General features: G+C 46.5%; 1 protein-coding gene across 1 annotated transcript in view; it reads right to left on the bottom strand.

Moving 5' to 3' along the window:
• Nucleotides 1-24,698, bottom strand: part of NDUFS3 (NADH:ubiquinone oxidoreductase core subunit S3) — a 69,166-nt gene that overhangs the window by 10,711 nt on the left and 33,757 nt on the right. Inside the window, exons 3-4 of the mRNA XM_030200942.1 lie at nt 14,969-15,066; nt 523-672 (exon numbers count right to left, since the gene is read on the bottom strand). Of these exons, the coding sequence (XP_030056802.1) occupies nt 523-672; nt 14,969-15,066 (248 nt within the window). The remainder of the gene's footprint in view (nt 1-522; nt 673-14,968; nt 15,067-24,698) is intronic.

The raw sequence follows: 24,698 nt of genomic DNA, 5'->3' as shown, positions 1-24,698 counted from the left end.
AAGCCAACCACTCTCCAGCAAGCCCTCACTATCCAGCAAGTCAGTCAGTCCCCCAGTCACAGACATCCAGCCCTTCCCCCCTTGCAAGAAAGTTAGCCTCTCTCTCCCCCCCCCCCCCCCCCCCACCAGCAAGTCCTTTCAGGCCACCAATTATTATTTTCCTCTATGTGGCTATGTAGGAGGAGTGCTTTCTTCTCTGCACTGTACAACTCTAAGTGAATCTGAGCTGTGCAGTGCAGGAAACCTTGTATTGGTCTCCAGATCTCAAATCTCACAAGACCAGCACAAGAGTTTTGCACTGAGTGGCTCAAACTCACAGCCACACAGTGCAGAGAAAGAAAGTTCCTTCATAGCCAAAGAAAGAAAAAAATGGGTGACACCAAATCTCAAGAGCAAGATGGAAATTTCTAGTTACTATGGTGACCTGGTGCCTGGGATTTATCAAGCCCTGGCATACAGACCACCCCCACCTCCTGATTTTTTATTTTATTGTTAAGTTCTATCAGAATAGACTCCTCTTACCTCAAAACGGTTAAGTCGAGTTGGTACATCAATTGCAGTCATGTCAGCCAGTGATTTGAACTGAGCATTGGTATGATCCCGAAGGAATGTCAGAACTGGAACTATCCCATCTGGATGGATCATAATCTCCAATTCATTAAAGCATGTTACCTACCACAAAGTAATAGATGAAAAAATGAACACTGTCAGTATACAAAAGCCAAAGACACAGAGCAGAAAAAAAAACATGCTTAGTAAAGCAAGTTCAAAATACGGATCCCAATATCCAGATGGACTTAGATGTTTAATGGCAGTTGTTAACCATACAAGCTCCCTATCCATGAAATTTCAGCAGCATTATATGGCCCTGCGGTGACAGGTCTTGTTGATGTGAGCCAGAGCCACTGACTCAAACCTTCAGTATCTCCCAGCAACTCCTCTGCTGGCCCTAGCAGGTAACAGGAGCCAAAACAATCTCTCATCATGATTTTTAATAAGCTAAACCAGTGTTCCCAAGCACGGCCTTGGAGTACCCCTTGCCAGTCAGGTTTTCAGCATATCCACAATGAATATGAATGAAAGAGGTCTGCATATAATGGAGGCATTATATGCAAATCAAGTTCATGCATATTCATTGTGGATATCCTAAAAACTTGACTGGCAAAGGTATGCCAGGACTGGACTTTGGAAACACTGATCTAAACCACCAAAAACCACTTTCCAGAACTAACCTGGTTGATTTCTGGGAAGTTGTAGCAAGTTAGTCTCAGTTTAGCTACTCCATGGCCTGCAGTGTCACTAGATCATGCTTCCTTTATCCAACCCTCATTTTCTTTTTATCAAATCGCTTCTCAAGGCAGTGAAGGTGGGTTGTTTATGGTACTACAACCTCTCAATCCTGTTTCTACTTCTATTCTCTTTGTATGTCCCAAGCACACTATGTTCTGTCACACTTCTGGTTTCCACCACTTTTGTTGGTAGGTTAATCCAGGCATCTAATCCTTAGTGTTTTCTCAAGTTTCCTATGGCTCCTCTTCCCTTTAACATATCATGACCCATTGTACCTGAAATTCATTTCTCTCAAATGAAGAACAGCCTACTGGGTCAGATCAATGGTCCATCGAGCCCAGTATCCTATTTCCAACATTGGCCAATCCAGGTCACAAGTGCCTGGCAGAAACCCAAATAGAAGCAACATTTCATGCTACCAGTGGTTTCTCCTATGTCTCAGACTATGGACTTTTCCTCCAAACCTTTTTTTTAAACTCAGATATGCTAACTGCTGTAACCACATCCTCTGGCAACGAGTTCCACAGCTTAACTATTTGTTGAGTGAAAAAAAATATTTCCTTCTATTCATTTTAAAAGTATTACCATGTAATTTCATTGAGTGTCTCCTAGTCTTTGTACTTTTTTGAAAGAATAAAAAAATTGTTTCACTTTTACCTGTTCTATACCACTCAGGATTTTGTAGTCCTCTATCATATTCCACCTCAGCCATCTCTTTTCCAAGCTGAAGAGCCCTAACCTCTTTAGCCTTTCCTCATATGAGAGAAGTTGCATCCCTTTTATCATTTTGGTCCCCTTTCTTTGAACTTTTTCTAATTCTGCTATATCCTTTTTAACATATGGTGACCAGAATCACACCATGAAAAGAACCACAGGAGTGGAGGAATGTGAGACATTAAGGGCGACAAATCGACAGGAGAAGCAGTGTAGCCAACACAACTCTTCCAGAAGAACACCAGCGAGACAATATAACTCAAATTCAATATTTATTCATAAAAAGACTTGACATGGCACCGTGTTTTGGCAAAGTGCTAGCCTCATGAGTCTGTGTGTAGAGTTTCAGAAAGTCATACAACAATTCGGTACACAAAATGAGAATATGAATGCTTTCTTTAGAAAGACGTAGTTCAAAAATGTGAGAAAAGCCGGATGGCCAAAGAAGCAAAAATGCTGCAATACTCAAGGTGAGGTCGCATCATGGTGTGATACAGAGGAATTAAAATAACGGTTCCCTCCTTGGGAATTTCTGAAGCCTGTCAAATATTTGAATGTTTCTAACATAACCCATCATTAACTTTTAAATTCTAGCAAACATTTTTGCACATCTCAAGTCTGTCTTCGTAGGGAGTGTGTAACTAGGCCTGTGTGATTTTTATAGCTCTTCTCTGAACCACTTCCATCCTCTAAGGGGTAAGGTCCAAAGGTCACCTAAAGTTAGGTATAAAAACCTTAATTCTGATCCCACACACAGAATAAAAAACAAGATGATTGGCTTCCTTTTGAAGATAGCAGAGGAAGGTAAAATTAGTTCTTACTTGATAATTTTCTATTAGCACCAATAGATCAATCCTGAGACTTGTGAATTATGTCCTCCTGCCAGCACGTGGAGATAAAGAGAATTCTGAGGTTTGCTATATGTGGTCATGTGCATCCAGTTCAACCTCAGTATGAACAATACCAAAAGCAGTGTAAATAACTTGTCATCATTAAAAAACAATTAAGCTCTCCTGCCTCTGCAAACTGCACTTGTCATGGAATAGCAGAACGGACACTGCTATTCCATGACTGTCATCTTGCCATGTTGCAGCTTCTTTGCTTTTTTTTTTTTTAAAGGTTATAAACAGACCAAACAAAGGAACCTGACTGGAATGAGAACCAAACCAGCACACACACGCGACAGAAATAAGTGTGGGCCTCTGGACTGATCTGTTGGGACTAATGGAAAGAAAATGATCAGGTAAGGACTAATTTTACCTTCCCTAGGGTCCCACAGATCAATCCAGACTTGTGGGATGTACAAAAGCAATCCTCAAGTAGGACGAGACAGAATCACCCTGGAAGCCAGAACTGATGCTCAAAGGCCACGTCCTGGAGGGCCGCCACGTCTAGATGGTAATGCTTAGCAAACGTATGTTCTGAAGCCCACGCTGCAGCACTGCAAATGTCGTCCAATGGAACCAGATGAGACTCCGCAAAAGTGGCTTAAGCCCTCATAGAATGCACCCGCACCTGAAGGGGGGGGGGGGGGGGGGCAGCTTCCATGATGAGGCAGGCCAAAACAATGGACTCGTTAAGCTTTGGAGGCCCTAGCCCCCCCTACTGCACCTTGCAAACAACACAAAAAAGATGATTGGAACGCTGAAAGCTGTTTGTGGCCTCCAAATACTGCAGAAGAACTTGCTACACGTCCAGACAGTGCAGAGCCCTGTAGTCCTCTGGATAATCCTCCCGCTGAAAGGCCGGCAACATCAGCGACTGATTCAGGTGACAATGAGACACAACCTTGGGCAAAAAGGAAAGAACCACTTGAATACAGACCTCTGCCTCCGTCCCAGAAGTACACTAAAGCTCCGAGAAGCAATGGCCACCAAGAACACTGTCTTCAGGGTAAGATCTTTCAGGGAAGCCCTATTCAAGGGCTCAAACAGGGCCTTTTGCATGGCCTTCAACACTAAATTAAGGTTCCATGCTGGTACCATTGGAACCCTGGGTGGTTGCTGGTGGTTAACTCCCCGGAGAAAGCGCACCACGTCCAGGTGTGCAGCCAAGGAACAGCCCTGAAGGCGGCTGCGAAAGCAGGCCACTGCTGCCACATGCACCTTCAAGGAGCTCAAGGAAAGGGCTATATCGAGACCCTTCTGCAAAAATGCTATGATCGCCGTCACCAAGGCTGCCTCCGTTGATATCCTGGAGGCGGCCTCCTATGTTGTAAACTGTGTCTAGTGGCTCGAAAAGGGAAAATTAGGTTCTTACCTGGTAATTTCTTTCCTTTAGTCATAGCTGATGAAGCCATTACGTATGGGTTATGTCCATCAACCAGCAGGGGAGATAGAGAGCACTCAAACTTTCACAGTGCCCTCTTGGCCAGCTAGCTCCACTGCCTCTTCAGTATTTGAAGCTTCCAAAGCAGTATGGCAAACCGCAATGGGAATCACAAGAGCTTTCCTCACAGTGAACGATGGCCCATCACAAGGGCATGAACTCATAAAGGAGGGAATGCACATCCTCCTGGAGGGAATAAACTCATCCTCCTTATTGTATAAGTGGAGGGGAACACACGCGCCTCCTGGAGGGAATCACACATCCTCCCAACACACTGGAGGGAATGAACTCATCCTCCTATTTATAGAACTGGAGGGGAACACAAGCACCTCCTGGAGAGAATCAACACATCCTCCAAATAAAAACATGCTGGAGGGAATGAACACATCCTCCTAAATTTAAACTGAACATGAATCCTGAAGATGTTTCCAACTTTCTCCCAAGGAAGGAACTTCAGGAAATTAGAACAGACCTGAAAAACAGATTCACAGCATACAGACAATCATACGGGGAGGGCTCATGGCTTCATCTGCTATGACAAAGGAAAGAAAATTACCAAGGGTAAGAACCTAATTTTCCCTTCCTTGTCATCAAGCAGATGAAGCCATTACGTATGGGATGTAACAAAGCAATCCCTAGACAGGGTGGGAACAAGCCACACCACGCGCTAGCACTTGTGCACCAAAACGCGCATCCCTCCTGGCAGCCACAATCCAGCCTGTAATGTCGGGCAAAGGAGAGCTTAGAAGCCCATGTTGCTGCACTGCATATCTCTTGAAGAGAGAGTGCTCCAGTTTCAGCCCAAGAGGAAGAAATCGCTCTAGTAGAATGTGCCTTAAAGGCTACAGGCGGAACCCTGCCGGCCAGCAGATAAGCTGAAAAGATAGTTTCTTTGAGCCAGCGGGCATAGTGGCTTTAGGCGCTGGAGACCCTCTGCGAGAACCGATAGCAAAACAAACAGATGATCAGAAGTCCTGAAAGAGTTAGTAACTCGCAGATACTGCAGCAGAGTCCTGCGCACATCCAAAAAGTGCAGCTGCCCAAAAGATTCTGGAAACTCTTCCTCTGAAAAAGAGGGCAAGCAAATAGGCTGGTTTAGGTGAAAGGCTGAAAACACCTTAGGCATAAAGGAAGGTACGGTCCGAACCGTGACTCCGGACTCTGAAAATTGCAGAAATGGGTCTCTACAGGACAGCGCCTGGAGCTCTGACACCCGTCTCGCCGAGGTAATGGCCACCAGAAAAAACGGCCTTCAGTGTCAAATCTTTCTCCGTGCTCGCCGAAGCGGCTCAAAAGGAGATGCCTGCAGGGTTTTCAAAACTAGCCCCAGGTTCCAAGCTGGACAGGGTGCTCGCACTGGAGGTCGGAGCCGAAGCACCCCTCTAAGAAACCGTGCCAACATCTGGGTGAGCAGCCAAAGACACGCCTTCCACCTTACCACGAAGGGAGGCCAACGCTGCCACCTGCACCCGCAGGGAATTATAGGCCAAGCCTTTTTGTACACCTTCCTGCAAAAAGTCCAGAATCGGCGAGACAGGAGCCCGCATTGGAGCATGGCTCTGGAAGCACACCAAGACTCAAACAGGCACCAAATCCTGGCATAATCCCGGAAGTGGACCGCTTGCGGGCTTGCAGGAGAGTGGAAATAACTTTATTGGAAAAAACCGTTATCCCTCAATTGCGCCTCTCCAATAGCCATGCTGTAAGACCAAAGCGGCCGGCGTCCTCCATGGCTACCGGTCCTGAGTCAAAAGGTTCGGTACCAGAGGTATGGCCAAAGGAGCCTCCAGGAGCATCTGTCGGAGGTCTGCATACCAAGGTCCTCCTTGGCCAATCCGGGGCTGATGAGGACCACTTCTCCTGGGTGCAGCCGAATCCGCAAGAGCAGGCGCCCTATCTAGGGCCATGGGGGAAACACATAAAGTATACCCGGAGGCCAGGGTTGAGCCAAGGCATCCAACCCCGCCGAGCAGGAGCTCTCCGTCTGCTGAGAAGCACGGGACTTTGGTATTGGCACTTGTCGCCATTAGATCCATCACGGGCTTGCCCCATTTGGCACAGATCTGCAGGAATACTTCGTCTGCCAGATTCCATTCTGCTGGATCGATCTGATGCCTGCTCAGATAATCGGCCTGCACATTGCTCTGACCTGCAATATGAGCTGCCGACAGACACTGAAGATGCGAGCTCGGCCCAGTGGCAAATCAGTTCGGCCTGCGCGGCTAGTGCTCTGCACCTTGTTCCGCCTTGTCGATTATATAGGCCACCGTTGTCGTGTTGTCCGACATCACTCTGACAGCCAATCCTTCCAGGGTCACTTGAAAGGCCAGAAGCGCCTGAAACAACCGCTTTCAACTCTAGGCGGTTGATGGACCACTCCGACTCCTCGGGTGTCCATAGACCCGGGGCATGCTTCCCCTTGCAGTGTGCGCCCCAGCCCTTCAGGCTGGCATCTGTTACCACCAGGCACCAAACGGGGAGCGTCAGCGGCATTCCTCGCCGCAGCATGCTGTCCGAGAGCCACCACTCCATGCTGAGTCGGGCCGCAGGGAGCCAAGTAGTCTGCATTGGTAATCCTGAGAAATAGGAGACCATCTCCTGAGTAGGGAATACTGTAGAGGTCTCAGGTGCGCTCTCGCCCAGGGTACCACTTCCATCGTGGCAGTCATCGATCCCAGCAGCTGGACAATGTCCCAAGCTCGCGGGCGGGGCATCCTCAGGAGCAGACGGACCTGATTCTGAAGCTTGCAACCGCCTTAGCTCGGGTAGGACACATAGCCCGAGACTGTGTCGAACCTGCCCCCAAAAACTCTAGAGATTGTGAAGGGGACAGGTGACTTTTGGCCATATTGACGACCCAGCCTAGAGATTGCAGTACTGAGATCACTCTGGCTGTAGCTTGTAAGCTCTCTGTTGCAGAGTCTGCTCTGATGAGCCAGTCGTCTAGGTACGGGTGAACCCTGATACCTTCTCGCCTGAGAAAAGCAGCTACTACCATCATTACCTTCGAAAAGGTTCGGGGAGCTGTGGCGAGGCCAAAAGGCAAGGCCCTGAACTGGAAATGTTTTCCCAACACCGCAAACCTCAGAAACTTCTGGTGCGGGGGACAAATCGGTATGTGCAAGTAAGCTTCTTTCAGGTCTAGAGACGTGAGAAACTCTCCTGGCTGTACCGCCGCAATGACGGAGCGCAGGGATTCCATGTGGAAATGCCGCACTCTCAGGGACTTGTTCACTTCTTTTAAGTCCAGAATAGGGCGAAAGGACCCACCTTTTCGCGGCAACCACAAAGTAGATGGGTATCGTCCGCAGCCTTGCTCGCGGGAGGCACTGGGGTCACTGCCCCTAACTGAATCAGACCTTGTAAAGTCTCCTCCACCGCCACCCGTTTGACGGCAGAACCGCATCGGGACTCCACAAACACGTCTCTTACTGGGGCGTTGAATCCTATTCTGTAACCATCTCTGATCAGGTCCAGAACCCACTGATCTGAGGAAATCTTGGCCCACTCCTCGACAAAGAGGGAAAGCCGTCCTCCGATGATAGGCATCGAGGAGAGGGCCGGCGCACCATCATTGAGAGGGTCGCCCCTGAACTCCTGGTCTTGAGCCACCGGCTGCGGAACGCTTGTCCGAGCGAAAGGAGTTCCTCTGCTGACCACGGGCACGTGAACTGAACCCAGCAGAACGCCCCGGGCGGTACCTTCTAGCTTCACGGAAGCGAGGTCTGTACGAGGAGTGGACCGCCTGGCCCTTAGAGGAAGGCCTCTGCCTATCTTCGGGCAAGCGCTGGGGTTTTGGATCACCCAGGCCTTTCACAATTTTCTCCAACTCCTCACCAAATAGGAGAAGTCCTTGAAAAGGCAACTTCACCAACCTTTTCTTAGAGGCCATGTCCGCTGCCCAGTGTCGTAGCCACAGACGACGGCGAGCCGCCACTGCTACTGCCATTTGTTTAGCCGAAGCTCTGACAAGGTCATAAAGGGCATCAGCCAGAAAGGACAAGGCCACCTCCATCCGCGGAGCCACATCCAAGAAGGGCTCCGCTCCATCTCCGGGCTGAGCCACTGCCTGTTGCAGCCAAGCTAGGCAGGCTCTAACAGCATAACAGCTGCATGCAGATACCCGAACAGTGAGACCTGCAATTTCAAAGGACCGTTTCAATGCTGTTTCCAGCCTACGGTCTTGAACATCCTTCAGGGCAACACCTCCTTCAACAGGGAGGGTAGTTTCTTGTCACCGCAGTGACTAGGGCATCCACTGTAGGCATTTGAAAACGAGCCATATGTCCCTCACGCACAGGGTATAACTGCCCCATAGCCCTGGAAACTCTCAAAGGTCCCTCGGGGTCAGCCCACTGAGCCGAAACAAGCTCTAGGATGGAGTCATGCAAAGGGAAGGCCCGAGCAGCTTTCTGGTACTAGCCATCCTGGGATTACCCGAGGAGGCCATGCCACTGTCAGGATCTTCAATCGAGAGGGCCTGCAGGGTATCTGAAATAAGCGCTGGCAGCTCATCACGGTGGAAAATCCTCACCGCGGAGGGATCATCCAGATCCTGTGGTAAATCCGCACCTGACTCTGGTTCCTCAGACCAAGAACGTCTGTCAGAGTTCTCCGAATCCTCACAACCCCGACCACGGGGGGGAAAAAGGTGCACCACAATCTGAAGGGGAATTAACCCTTCTGCGCTTATCTTTAGGCCAAGCATCCGGGAAAAAAGCCTCACTGGGCAGTCCCAGGCCAGAATCCATCGGGGGGGGGGGGGCAATCAGAGGAGCCTCAGGCGACCCTTGAGGAAGGGCTCTTTTCATCATGTATGCTTTATGCAGCAAAAGCACAAAAATCCGGGAGAAAATCTCACCCTGGGCACCCAAATCCTGTCCGGTGCTAGCCACTCCTGAAATAACCTCATCTCGAGGTGCCCCACCCGGCTCAGGTCTCTCCGTGTCCACGGAGGCCGCGCCATGCGGTGTAAGCAAAATGGTGCCCGCTGCCAGCTCAGAGCGGGAAGAAACATCGCTCGCCATGCTCGGGCCAGCTCTACGCCAGTACAGCACGATTTACAGAGCCCTGCTGCTGATTTGCGCTTGCCACAAGTGGAACAGCGCTTTACATTGTCCACAGCCATCGCCAAAAAACGGCGGTAAAATCCAAGATGGCGGTTTTGAGCCAAAATCGCCCCGATCGCGGGCCCACCCCGGAGGAGTTGGAAAACACTCTTACCTCAAAGGATCTAGTGTACAACTACGATCCTGCTGAAAATCAGGTCAAAAACCTCTGTTCCAGCGTCTCTGCGTTTAAAAACGCGACACGACTTTTTTTTTTTTTTTTAAAGCTGTGAGGAAAGCAGAGGTATTGAAGACTCCGGAGGCTCAGATGAGTGGGAAAGGCAGGGAAAGGGCGAACCTATATGCCTGCATCCACTGTTGGTGGGTAAGGACAGGGAAAGCAAGGCAATATGTCCCACATCCACAGAGGTATGGGTAAGGCAGGGAAAGGGCTAACCTATGTGCCTTTAAAGTGAGGATGCTATAGCCTCCAACACCCCGGTTAACAACTGGCAAGCCAGGAACCACCTCCCGGCAGATTTTTCTGGGCTCGAACAAGCTGCAGCCACCCTGCTAGGGAGATAGAGAATACTGAAGAGGCAGTGGAGCTAGCTGGCCAAGAGGGCACTGTGAAAGTTTGAGTGCTCTCTATCTCCCCTGCTGGTTGATGGACATAACCCATACGTAATGGCTTCATCTGCTTGATGACAAGGAATGTATACTACAATATTGGACTTCCCTGGAGCCTCCCACTTTTTGGCATTGAAGGAACCAGATACATCTTCTGGTAGCTTGGGAGGCAAGGGATGTGAAGGGGTCCCCCAAGTGTAAGACATGATTTACACAAATCTGGAATCCCTATCTACAGACCCTGAGTGCTTGAGATCGCAGTTTGATTCTCAATGCCTTATAATACTGGTACACCCTAGCCAATAGTATATTTGTCACTTAGCTGCCAATAGGGAGTGGGAGGGGAGTTCCCAAGGACTATCAGAGTCCAAGTCAATGGGACCCAGGTGGGGTGGCATAAAGGAGATTAGGGAGGGAGGGAGGGGGGAGTTTGGGGGGTCGTACAATGGTTGTCTAGGTATAGTTTAATCTGTTAGCTGGGGACTATGAAGGGGGGAGGAAGGGAATGTAAATATCATGGAAAAGGTTGATGATGCTTTGTAGAATAGCTTATGCATACGTGTTTACCATAACTATGTTGGATTTGCAATTTTGTACCAGTGATGTATGACTTGTCATCAATAAAAAAATTGTTGGAAACTAAAAAGTTTCAACGTTTTCTTAAATTGTTGATAATCAGTACAAAGTCTTAAATAACCCAGAAGATGGTTCCACAAATTCTCCCCCCCCCCCCACTATTGTAACAATAGTAGATGACAGCAGAAAAAGACATGTATGGTCCCACCCAGTCTGCCCAACCATAAAAACTCATTACATATAATATGAACTGTTACATCATATGTATACCTGTTCTTGATTTATTCTTGCCATTTAGAGCATAGACCATAGAAGTTTGCTCGGCACTGGCCTTGTTCTAAAATTTCTGAAATTGTTGTCAAAGCACCTGAAAAACTCCACTCCAGCCCATCCAAATCTACTCAGCCTCCATCAGAGAACAGACTATAGAAGTCAGCCCAGCACTGGATTTCCCACCTAATCTCCCCAAAGCTTCTTTGGAACCAATCCTTCTGAACAGGAATCCTTTGTGTTTGTCCCACACATTTTTGTATTCTGTTACCATTTTCATCACCACCACCTCCCTCGGGAGGGCATTCCAGGCATCAGGTATCTTGTAAAAGTAAGATTCCGTGTTTCTGCTAAACGACATACAGACACCTTTAACTGTTTCATCAATATAGAACGTAATTCCCATTGTGGTTCATATATATTCATAGGATCAGGCGATCCTCAGGGGGAGGAATGCTGGCTTCGGCCTAACCCCTGGCAAGCCTTCCTCAGCTGAGAGGTGCCCAGCTCTACCACCGGCTGCCTTTCAGGTGCTGTGGAGGACTTGCAGCTCATCTGCATATCCTTTACAGCCTTCTCTGGGGTGACTCCCAGGTCCACTCCGATCCACTCAGGGCCTCCGCTCTTGGTGCCGCGTGCCTAATGGCGCGCAGGGCATTTTTCTCTTTACATCTATTTTCTCCCAATCACTACTGACCTCACCTAATTATACCTAATTCTGAATCACGCTATGGCCCCTGTACACATTCTCTTCCTTGCCCTGTCCTTCCTAATCTTTTCCCTCACCCCCTACTTCTTTCCACTACAGGAACTCACTGCCCATACCATCACTGAACTAACTCTCTTGGCTCTAACCCTCGACTTCTCTTCACCACATTGAACTCTCTCCTCAAGGTGCCCCTTCCCCCAACTCCCCCTTCATTATCTCCTCAGACCCTTGCTGAATTCTTCACGACAAGGTTCAAAAGATAAACCTTGCTTCTCTACCTCGCCACCTCTCCCTCCACTAGTCTGTTCCCCTCTCTCTCCTTCCCCTCATTCCCTTTCCTCCTTTCCTGAAGTTACTATTGAGGAAACTACACTTCTCCTTCTTCCTCAAATGTACCACCTGTTCTCTGATCACATTCCCACCCACCTTCTTAATGCCATCTTTCCTGCTCTTATTCCTTTTATCTGTCACATTCTCAACCTCTCACTTTCCACTGCGACTGTCCCTGCTGCCTTTACACATGCTGTGGTCACACCTCTCCTTAAGAAGCCTTCACTCGACCCTACTTGTCCCTCTAATTACCGACCCATCTCCCTCCTTCCCTTTCTCTCCAAATTACTTGAGTGTGCTGTTCACCGCCGCTGCCTTGATTTTCTCTCCTCACATGCTATTCTTGACCCACTACAATCTGGTTTTCGCCCTCTCCACTCAACCGAAACTGCGCTTACTAAAGTCTCCAATGACCTATTACTGGCTAAATCCAGAGGTCAATATTCCATCCTCATTCTTCTTGATCTTTCCGCTGCTTTTGACACTGTCGATCACAGCATACTTCTCGATACCCTGTCCTCACTTGGATTCCAGGACTCTGCCCTTTCCTGGTTCTCTTCCTACTTCTCCCTCCGCAACTTTAGTGTTCACTCTGGTGGATCCTCTTCTACTTCTATCCCTCTGCCTGTCGGCGTACCTCAGGGTTCTGTTCTTGGTCCCCTCCTCTTTTCTATCTACACTTCTTCCCTTGGTTCATTAATCTCATCCCATGGCTTTTCTACCATCTCTATGATGATGACTCCCAAATCTACCTTTCTACCCCTGATATCTCACCTTGCATTCAAACCAAAGTTTCAGCGTGCTTGTCTGACACTACTGTCTGGATGTCTCAATGCCACCTGAAATTAAATATGACCAAAACCGAGCTTTTCATTTTCCCCCCAAACCCACCTCCCCGCTCCCCCCCCCCCCCCCCACCCCGTTTTCTATTTCTGTTGATGGCTCTCTCATTCTCCCTGTTTCCTCAGCTCGAAACCTTGGGGTTATCTTTGACTCTTCTCTCTCCTTCTCTGCTCATATCCAGCAGATCGCCAAGACCTGTGGTTTCTTTCTTACAACATCTGTAAAATCCGCCCCTTTCTTTCTGAGCACTCTACCAAAACCTCATCCACACCCTTGTCACCTCTCGTTTGGACTACTGCAATCTGCTTCTTGCTGGCCTCTAACTTAGTCACCTCTCCCCTCTCCAGTCGGTTCAAAACTCTGCTGCCCTACTGCCAACTCCAGACTTCGCTCCTTCTGTCTTGCTGTGCCCTATGCCTGGAATAGACTTCCTGAGCCCCTACGTCTTGCCCCATCCTTGACTATCTTTAAATCTAGATTGAAAGCCCACCTCTTTAACATTGCTTTTGACTCGTAACCACTTGTATCCACTCACCTCCACCTACCCTCCTCTCCTCTTTCCTCTACACATTGATTTGTTTGCTTTATTTTTTGTCTACTAGATTGTAAGCTCTTTGAGCAGGGACTGTCTTTCTTCTATGTTTGTGCAGCGCTGCATACGCTTTGTAGCACTATAGAAATGCTAAATAGTAGTAGTAGTAATCCATGAAATACTGAGGAATTTTTTTTACCATATATACACTGATGGATCAAAGTATATATGTATTTTATAAAATGTGCACATACATGTCAAATCTACCCTAGTTATTATTATTATTATTAACATTTGTATAGCGCTACCAGATGTACGCAGCACTGAACATCCAATGTAGAGAGAGACAGTCCCTGCTCAAAAGAGCTTACAATCTAAAAATAAGAGACAGACAGACAAGACAATTAAGGACAAGGGAAGTACTGGGTGAGAAGGAACAAGGGGAGGGCAAATTGAGTAGTGGCTAGGAGCCAAAAGCAGTGGTGAAAAGGTGGGTTTTTAGCATAGATTTGAAAACAGGTAGAGATAGAGCTAGACGTACAGGCTCAGGAAGTCTTCCGAAGGTTACTGAAAACTGAACTGTTCAAGAAGGCATACCAATAACATCCACCCTCAATACTAAAGAAAAGGAGGGACCTGGCGCCACCAGGTTTGCACTTGCTCAAGAAGAGCCCTCAACCCCAGGTACTCAACAAAACCTAAAGATTAGGCTTGGAGACCTAGCCAGAGCTGCTGCTGTGTGTGACCACCACCTGCTGAGACAGAGAACATACTGAGGAGTTTCCGGCAGCACATGACCACATATAGGGAGGCAAAAGGATTGCTCTCTATCTCCACCTGCTGGTAGATGGACACAACCCACCAGTCTATGGATTGATCAGCATGATGATATGGAATGTATGTTACAATCCAATCTATCACTCAGGAACCAATATGCAATACCATAACGTATTCTTCTTTATCTTGTATGTATGCACCTTAATGCAATGCCTTTTGTAATTCTGTTACCCGAAATGGAAACCGCCATTACGGCAAATGTAAGCCACATTGAGCCTGCAAATCGGTGGGAAAATGTGGGATACAAATGCTACAAATAAATAAATATTCCAGGCATAAGGTGCAGCGAGGGAAAAGGAACGAAGTCTGGAGTTAGAAGTAGAGGAGAAGGGGGACGACAAGAGAGATTTGTCCAGTGAGCGGAGTTCATGGGGAGTTCTGTACAAACTACATCACTAGGAATGTCTATGCATATTGGAGCACATATACAGTTGTGTAATTTTATAAGAGCCCTTGTCCATGTACAAAACATGATTTACACAACTGCATGGCAAACTGTGCACAATAATGCTATTATTGTGCAATATACGTTTTTAAATAGGGGTCTAAATATCTAACCAAAATTACTACTGTTGCAATTAAAGCACCTTGATCTATACAAAGTACAACTGAAGAGGAAACCATCAATGCTTTCAATGTACACCTTTCTTATGCATCTGCAGACTATTAACTCATCCTTCATGCTTCTCTTTTTCAGGCTAAATAAATCCAAAATCTATAGCCTATTCATATTACTTATATTTAGGAAGGATAATATAGAAGAAATACCAGACCCCCTCAAGAGCAGTGTCCCATGCACATTCACAGGCATCCAAAACTGAGTTGTTGACTGTAACAAGCAAGGCTGCTAATAACACCTACCTGAACCTGCTGCACATACTTGGGCAGAATCTCAGCCACATACTCTCCAAAAGCAGAGAGCTGCTTCTGTGTTGCCACATCCTGTCCACGAATGGTGGCTGCAAAGAAAAAAAGCAGGAGTGATGAACTGATTGAATTGGAGATTCCCAAGTGGGACTGGCATTTATTGTCGAAACCTGGTTTCCAGACTTAAATAGCCCTTTTAGATCTTTGTCCCAGGGTACAAAATTATGAACGGCCCTAGATTTTAAAAAGGGAGAGGATTAGTATATGAAAATTTTATTCTGTCAACTTCATAGAAAGTGCTATATTGCCAGGTCTTGAATGTATGGTTTGTCAACTTATTTGCATCTGGATGTTCATCTAGAACCTACTACTTACCAATCTTTTCAGTTTCTGATTGCAACAGATATATCATTGGGTTATATTTCTCCTACACATGAGAATGGTCATGCACTTGATTTTATAGCTTTTAATACAAAGCAACTTAATTTTAATCTAATAGATCATATATAATGGCAACTAGTTATTTGGTCTGATCATTTTTTACTTGAATTTTATCTTAAGATTGCCAGGACCTCAGAAACAGTTACCAAAATCTCCCCAAGCTTATTATGAGTAGAAGTAAAATACAATTCTGGGGGATAGTTTTGGACAGAATTATTCCAATAAAAATGCCTATTAATTCTATGCCACAGAAACAAAATGAATTAATAATTGATATAACAAATACTATTGCTCCTTTATGAAAAAGAAAACATGCTACAATCACTCCTGTCCTGTGGTTTTCTGCAGATTTAAGGAGTTAAAAAGAGTTTATAGACAACTGGAAAGAACCTGGAAAAAATCTAAGGATCCCCAGATACTTTTAAATTGGAGAATTCAGATTAAGAAATATAAATTAGTGGTAAATGAGGCAAGGAAATCATTTTATAATCAGAAGATTAGTTCATCTAATTATTTTTCTAAAATACTTTGTATTTAATGACTAGTAAAAAAGCCCCGTTTCTGATGCAAATGAAATGGGGGCTAGCAAGGTTTTCTTCTGTGTACATGTGGGAGTGTGCTGTCTGTCCCCTCTGCTCTCTGTCCCCTCCCCCCTCGGAGTCGAGTCCTTCAGTGTTGTTTCCTGCTGTGCTGTGTTTGTGTTACAGAGATAGTGAGGGCTTCTGCCCTCTCTCCCCTCCCCCCTCTGAGTCCTTCACTGTTACAGAGAGAGCGATTTGATTTCCTGCTTTGCTGTGTTTTCCTTCACTGTTTGTGTTACAGAGAGAGCGAGGGCGGGGCAGACACTCATGGGGAAACCAGATATCTCTCCCCCTTCACACTTCCGGCTGGAGGCTTCATTTAGAACGTTGGTGGTGCCTTTTATATATAGAGATTTGGTAGCTTCACAATCTCTGATTTCTATTACAAATATCTACAACCTAATGCAGATGATCTTCCTAAGATTTTAAACCTAAAATTGATAAACTCAGACAATCATTGTTAGGAAACAATTGTAAATGTTTGGATACTGATTTAAATATGGTGCAAATACAGACTGACATTCCAAGAAACAGAATTTGGGGTAATTTCACTCAAGTATCCTTGGACTTGGTCTCAACAATGATAAGTAAATTGTCACAAACTTAGATCTCTGGATACTTGCCCCCAGAGCCATAGCAAGCTATGTGCGGCTGCACAGGTGCAAGGGAAGCGCCCATTGGCTTCCCTTGCACTGATGTCACCAAAGTGGGTGGGGCAGGAGTGCACTGCATCAGTTAGGGGCGTGTCACACAGAGCACATTTGGCGCTTGCAAGGCTCCTGGCTTGCCCCTCCCATTTATTAAAATGTGCTTCATCAGAATTTCTTCTCTAGTTAGTGGATTTTGTAAACAACATATTTACAAGCTGGGTTATATCCTACAAATCTAGCTAAAATTGTTCTTACTCCTATACCCAAGTTAGAAGGTAACTTCACCATAGTGGACAACTATAGGTAAAACACTGGATGGCGAAATGTTTGGAATTCATTGTTGCTAAACAACTATACTGGATAGGAGGAGAGAGATTAGTAAGCTCGACTCAGGAGAGAGACCTTGGGGTGTTGGTGTCCGGGAATCTAAAGATGAAGAAACAATGTGACAAGGCGACAGCCATGGCCAGAAGGATGCTAGGCTGCATAGAGAGGGGTATAACCAGCAGAAGATAGATATTGATGCCCCTCTACAAGTCGCTGGTGAGGCCCCACTTGAGTATTGTGTTCAGTTTTGGAGGCCGTATCTTGCTAAAGATGTAAAAAGACTGGAAGTGGTGCAAAGAAAAGCTACAAAAATGGTATGGGATTTGCGTTGCAAACTGTATGAGGAGAGACTTGCCGACTTGAACATGTATACCTTGGAGGAAAGGAGAAACAGGGGTGACATGATACATATGTTCAAATATTTAAAAGGTATTAATCCACAAATGAACCTTTTCCGGAGATGGAAAAGTGGTAGAACTAGAGGACATGAATTGAGGTTGAAGAGGGTAGATTCGGGAGTAATGTCAGGAAGTATTTTTTCACGGAAAGGGTGGTAGATACGCGGAATGCCCTCCTGCAGGAGGCGGTGGAGATGAAAATGGTAATGGAATTCAAGTGTGTGTGGGATAAACACAAAGGAATCCTGTTTAGAAGGAATGGATCCACGGAATCTTAGCAGAGATTGCGTGGCGAAGCCAGTAATTGGGAAGCAAAACCAGTGCTGGGCAGACTTCTACGGTCTATGCCTTGATTGTGACTGATTAGATATGGATGAGCTACAGTGCAAATTTTAAGGGGCTTCAACATTAGCTTCAGAACTTTTAGTACAAGAACAGTGCTGGGCAGACTTCAATGGTCTGTGCCGAGAATGGCAAGGACAAATCAAACTCAAGTATACATATAAAGTATCACATACCATGTAAAATGAGTTTATCTTGTTGGGCAGACTGGATGGACCACACAGGTCTTTATCTGCCATCATTTACTATGTTACTATTTGGATATTCATAATTGTTTGCACCCATCTCAGTATGGGTTTAGACCCTTTCATAGTACTGAACAATTATTACTTACACTTACTTCAAAAATAAGGGATTATCTTAGTGTTGGTTGGCAGGCGGTCCTATTTCAATTTGATATTTCTGCAACTTTTGATACAGTTGACCACTGTCTACTGCTTCAAATACTGAGTGAGATCAGCATTACTGAATATATGATTAGTTTGAAGGTTTGTTGAAGCATATAACTTATTGTGCATCTCCCTCCTCTAACGGCTGCTTCAATAATGGCTCCTCTGAAGAGACCAGGTCACATCAGATAAGAAGGAAGAAGCAGAGATGTCTACCCACTCCTGGAGGCCTAAACAAGACCTCTTAGGAGCTGGAGGGGCAGCAAGGTGAGAAACTGAACCACTTTGTAGCAACTCTGACCGTATTTGCTTCAGTAAATAGGCCTTGTGAAGAGTAATATCAGCTCAGAGAAAACAAAGATCCCAATGCAGCTGAACGCTCTGTTGGGCCCTGAGGCTGTACAATGGCGGCTGCTCTGCACTTGATCAGAGGCTGTTCTTCACTGCCAGTCGGCCCTGACAAAATAGTGCCCATTCCCGTGCTCTCCTACATAAAACTGTGCACCGGCATATTCAGATGCTGCCAAATCCGAAGACATGCTGCTGCTGACCATTTCCTCTGTGTCCCGTGAGATATCCAGCTTGTATGTACTGCAATGCCCCGACACTAGCTGGCGGGTCCCAAAGTGGGAGCACTGCTTAATTGCCTCCACGGGAGTCACCATTCACCCCGACTGTCACAAGTGCAGCATAACGCGGTTCCAAGTGGGTGAATCAGGATTCCTCCCCTGCACCAAGTAGAAGTTACAGCCTTCCAAGTGGTTCTGAGTCAACTTTAGTTGGACTTACCACTGCTGGCTGCTCCTCTCAAGCTCACAGTCTCCACAAGTCGTCCCAGATGAGAAAGGATCAGGACTGTCCCATGCTCTCCAGTAAACCTCTTTCCTTCTCCTTTTAAGGTTGTTGTACTGGAAAAGGAGAGCTCCATAGGAAACAGGGGAGAGGTGAAGGGAGGGAAGAAGTAAATTTCTGGGGCACCAGAGACAGAGATTTGAAGATTTCCAGATATGACTGCAGACTCAAGCCAACTGCAAAGCTCAACTAGACGAGAAGCAAATCACTCAGAACTAGACCCTGAAAAGTACGTCCATCCACCTGATGGAGATAGAGAATACTGAGAAACTGACTGGAAGCCAAGACAGATATGACTCACCTCAGTTTTCAGTTCTCTATCTCCACCTGCTGGTTGATGCACACAACTATCCTACATATTCTGAAACAGTAGGAAGCTACATAATGGAAGGTGTTTTTTCTATTGGAGCATATGCTTGCCTGCAAATATTTTGAGGACCCTAGAAGATCTTCAGAGGCAAACAGGAATTGAGTGGGGGGATAGATTTGCATACTGCCAAATTAAGCATTATATTCAGAATTTAAGTAAGGAAGCCCTAGGGACTCATGTGGGAGAATAATTGAGGGTTTTTTTTTTCAATCTCGGGCATTCACAAGGCTCTTACCATACTGGCGTGGAAGAAAGACCTTACAGCAGTGAAAATTAGAAGGGAATTACATCTGGTACATAGTTTGTAGGACTGGGATATACTGTCTGCAATAAAGGGGATTTCCCAAGTAGTGTCTAGTGTTTTTTGGAGGGAAAGCCATTTTTGAAAATTGCATAGGGCATATTTTTCCCAACTCCAGCTATTTAAAGCAGGGTCATTGTGTTCTCTACTATGTATAAAGTGCCATGGAGCACAGAATTCTTTTCTTCATTCAGTTTGGAGCTGCCCTAGGGTTCAGCAATTTTGTAGTGCAGTAGTGATCTTTCTGATTCATAAAGAAAGACTAAGGAGGCTAGGAGGCATATTTTCAAAGCACTTTGGGAGGCTACGTTCCATAGGTTTCTATGGAATTTTGGGAGGCTAAGTGCTTTGAAAATAAGCCTCTAGGGCTTTTCAGCTTGGAGAAGAGACGGCTGAGGGGAGACATGATAGAGGTATATAAAATAATGAGTGGAGTGGAACAGGTGGATGTGAAGCGTCTGTTCACACTTTCCAAAAATACTAGGACTAGGGGGCATGCGATGAAACTACAGTGTAGTAAATTTAAAACAAATCGTAGAAAATGTTTCTTCACCCAACGCGTAATTAAACTCTGGAATTCGTTGCCAGAGAACGTGGTGAAGGCAGTTAGCTTGGCAGAGTTTAAAAAGGGGTTAGACGGTTTCCTAAAGGACGTCCATAAACCGCTACTAAATGGACTTGGGAAAAATCCACAGTTCCGGGAATAACATGTATAGAATGTTTGAACGTTTGGAAAGCTTGCCAGGTGCCCTTGGCCTGGATTGGACGCTATCGTGGACAGGATGCTGGGCTCGATGGACCCTTGGTCTTTTCCCAGTGTGGCATTACTTATGTACTGGGTGTTAGTACCCCCCCCCCCCTGATGCCAAAAGCGTTGACATTGGATAAAGTAAAGTATTCGGAAGTGGGAGGAAAGGGAATTTACGTATTGTTTGTTAAGTTCAGTTTGGTAGGAAGTAAATGTATATTGCAATCTTGGATCTCTCAGGAACCCCTATCATATTGGAGTTGGTGGAATCAGATGCATTTACTAGTAACTTGAGAGGCCAGGGGTGCAAAAATGTCTTCCAAATGTCAACAGCATTTTCTACAAATATGGGAAACTTATATACAGAATTTGTCTCCCATAGGACACCTTCTATTAGATAAATTGAGGTCATGAATAATATGAGAAGGTAGTGCCGGGACAGAGCGGGATATCTGAATAATAGGGAGGAGTAGCTAGTATGAGGTTCCTGTACGGTTAGCAGGAAGTTATACAGTGGGGGAAATAAGTATTTGATCCCTTGCTGATTTTGTAAGTTTGCCCACTGACAAAGACATGAGCAGCCCATAATTGAAGGGTAGGTTATTGGTAACAGTGAGAGATAGCACATCACAAATTAAATCCGGAAAATCACATTGTGGAAAGTATATGAATTTATTTGCATTCTGCAGAGGGAAATAAGTATTTAATCCCTCTGGCAAACAAGACCTAATACTTGGTGGCAAAACCCTTGTTGGCAAGCACAGCGGTCAGACGTCTTCTGTAGTTGATGATGAGGTTTGCACACATGTCAGGAGGAATTTTGGTCCACTCCTCTTTGCAGATCATCTCTAAATCATTAAGAGTTCTGGGCTGTCGCTTGGCAACTCGCAGCTTCAGCTCCCTCCATAAGTTTTCAATGGGATTAAGGTCTGGTGACTGGCTAGGCCACTCCATGACCCTAATGTGCTTCTTCCTGAGCCACTCCTTTGTTGCCTTGGCTGTATGTTTTGGGTCATTGTCCTGCTGGAAGACCCAGCCACGACCCATTTTTAAGGCCCTGGCGGAGGGAAGGAGGTTGTCACTCAGAATTGTACGGTACATGGCCCCATCCATTCTCCCATTGATGCGGTGAAGTAGTCCTGTGCCCTTAGCAGAGAAACACCCCCAAAACATAACATTTCCACCTCCATGCTTGACAGTGGGGACGGTGTTCTTTGGGTCATAGGCAGCATTTCTCTTCCTCCAAACACGGCGAGTTGAGTTCATGCCAAAGAGCTCAATTTTTGTCTCATCTGACCACAGCACCTTCTCCCAATCACTCTCGGCATCATCCAGGTGTTCACTGGCAAACTTCAGACGGGCCGTCACATGTGCCTTCCGGAGCAGGGGGACCTTGCGGGCACTGCAGGATTGCAATCCGTTATGTCGTAATGTGTTACCAATGGTTTTCGTGGTGACAGTGGTCCCAGCTGCCTTGAGATCATTGACAAGTTCCCCCCTTGTAGTTGTAGGCTGATTTCTAACCTTCCTCATGATCAAGGATACCCCACGAGGTGAGATTTTGCGTGAAGCCCCAGATCTTTGTCGATTGACAGTCATTTTGTACTTCTTCCATTTTCTTACTATGGCACCAACAGTTGTCTCCTTCTCGCCCAGCATCTTACTGATGGTTTTGTAGCCCATTCCAGCCTTGTGCAGGTGTATGATCTTGTCCCTGACATCCTTAGACAGCTCCTTGCTCTTGGCCATTTTGTAGAGGTTAGAGTCTGACTGATTCACTGAGTCTGTGGACAGGTGTCTTTCATACAGGTGACCATTGCCGACAGCTGTCTGTCATGCAGGTAACGAGTTGATTTGGAGCATCTACCTGGTCTGTAGGGGCCAGATCTCTTACTGGTTGGTGGGGGATCAAATACTTATTTCCCTCTGCAGAATGCAAATAAATTCATATACTTTCCACAATGTGATTTTCCGGATTTAATTTGTGATGTGCTATCTCTCACTGTTACCAATAACCTACCCTTCAATTATGGGCTGCTCATGTCTTTGTCAGTGGGCAAACTTACAAAATCAGCAAGGGATCAAATACTTATTTCCCCCACTGTAGGAGCCAAGACTTCCTGGCTTTGGTGGTGGTGGTGGTGGTGGGGGATATAAAAAGGTGCTTTAATTGTTCTATAATTCATAAGTAGCCACTCATAACAGAAGGATTTTATCAGATATGGTTTTTACTTGTCAAGTTTCCATTTGTAGTTTATTACTTTGAATCACCAATAAAATGAAGATACATACCTGTAGCAGGTATTCTCCGAGGACAGCAGGCTGATTGTCTGCACGACTGGGTGACGTCCACGGCAGCCCCGCAGAACGGAATTCTTCCTAGCAACAAAAGTTTGCTAGAGCTCTCGAGCGTGCGCGGGCACCGCGAATGCGCGGCCATCTTGCCGCCCATCGTGCACGAGCCCCGTTTAGTACAATAACAAAGCAAAGAGGAAAAGACAACTCCTAAGGGGAGGCGGGTGGGTGTGTGAGAACAATCAGCCTACTGTCCTCGGCGAATACCTGCTACAGGTATGTATCTTCATTTTCTCCGAGGACAAGCAGGCTGCTTGTTCTCATGACTGGGGTATCCCTAGCCCCCAGGCTCACTCAAAACAACAAAGAAAGGTCAACTGGGCCTCGCAACGGCGAGGACATAACAAGGATTGACCCACGAAGAGACATCTAACTGACAGTGCAGCCTGGAACAGAACAAAAATGGGCCTGGGGGGGGGGGGGGGGGGGGAGTTGGATTCTAAACCCCAAACAGATTCTGCAGCACCGACTGCCCAAACCAACTGTCACGTCGGGTATCCTCCTGAAGGCAGTAGTGAGATGTGAATGTGTGGACTGATGACCATGTTGCAGCCTTACAAATCTCTTCTATAGTGGCTGACCTCAAGTGGGCCCATGACGCTGCCATGGCTTGAACACTATGAGCCGTGACATGACCCTCAAGAGTCAGCCCAGCTTGGGCATAAGTGAAGGAAATGCAGTCTGCTAGCCAATTGGAAATAGTGCGTTTCCCGACAGCAACTCCCCTTCTGTTGGGATCAAAAGAAACAAACATTTGGGCAGACTGTCTGAAGGGGCTTGTCCGCTCCACGTAGAAGGCCAATGCTCTCTTGCAGTCCAATGTGTGCAACTGATGTTCAGCAGGGCGGGTATGAGGACGGGGAAAAATGTTGGCAAGACAATTGACTGGTTCAGATGGAACTCCAACACCACCTTCGGCAAGAACTTAAGGTGAGTGCGGAGGACTACTTCATTATGATGAAATTTAGTATACGGAGCGTGGGCTACCAAGGCTTGAAGCTCACTGACTCTACGAGCTGAAATAACAGCCACCAAGAAAATGACCTTCCAGGTCAAATACTTCAGATGGCAGGAATTCAGTGGCTCAAAAGGAGGTTTCATCAGCTGGGTGAGAATGACATTGAGATCCCATGACACTGGTGGAGGTTTGACAGGGGGCTTTGACAAAAGCAAACCTCTCGTGAAGCGAACAACTAAAGGCTGTCCAGAGATGGGCTTACCTTCTACACGATAATGAAAAGCACTAATCGCACTAAGGTGAACACTTATGGTGTTGGTCTTGAGACCAGACTCTGATAAGTGTAGAAGGTACTGAAGCAGGGTCTGTGTAGGACAAGAGCGAGGATCTAGGGCCTTGCTGTCACACTAGACCGCAAACCTCCTCCATTTAAAAGAGTAACACCTCTTCGTGGAATCCTTCCTGGAAGTAAGCAAGACTCGGGATACACCCTCAGAAAAACCCAAGGAGGCGAAGTCTACACTCTCAACATCCAGGCTGTGAGAGCCAGAGACTGGAGGCTGGGATGCAGAAGCACCCCCTCGTTCTGAGTGATGAGGGTGGAAAACACTCCAATAACCACGGTTCTTCAGAGGAGAACTCCAGAAGAAGAGGGAACCAAATCTGACACGGCCAAAAAGGCGCAACCAGAATCATGGTTCCGCAGTCTTGCTTGAGTTTCAGCAAAGTCTTCCCCACCAGAGGTATGGGAGAATACGCATACAGAAGGCCCTTCTTCCAATGAAGAAGAAAGGCATCCGATGCTAGTCTGTCGTGGGTCTGAAGTCTGGAACAGAACTGAGGGACCTTGTGATTGAGCTGAGTGGCAAAATGATCCACCAAGGGAGTGCCTCACACTTGGAAGATCTTGCGTACCACGCCCAAGTTTAGCGACCACTCGTGAGGTTGCATTAACCTGCTCAATCTGTCGGCCAGACCGTTGTTTACGCCTGCCAGATACGTGGCTTGTAGG

This window comes from Microcaecilia unicolor, chromosome 4 (assembly GCF_901765095.1).
Source record: "Microcaecilia unicolor chromosome 4, aMicUni1.1, whole genome shotgun sequence".
NCBI classification, from domain to species: domain Eukaryota; kingdom Metazoa; phylum Chordata; class Amphibia; order Gymnophiona; family Siphonopidae; genus Microcaecilia; species Microcaecilia unicolor.
The sequence above is the reverse complement of the archived record's forward strand: the minus strand, read 5'-3'. Positions and strand labels throughout refer to the sequence as shown.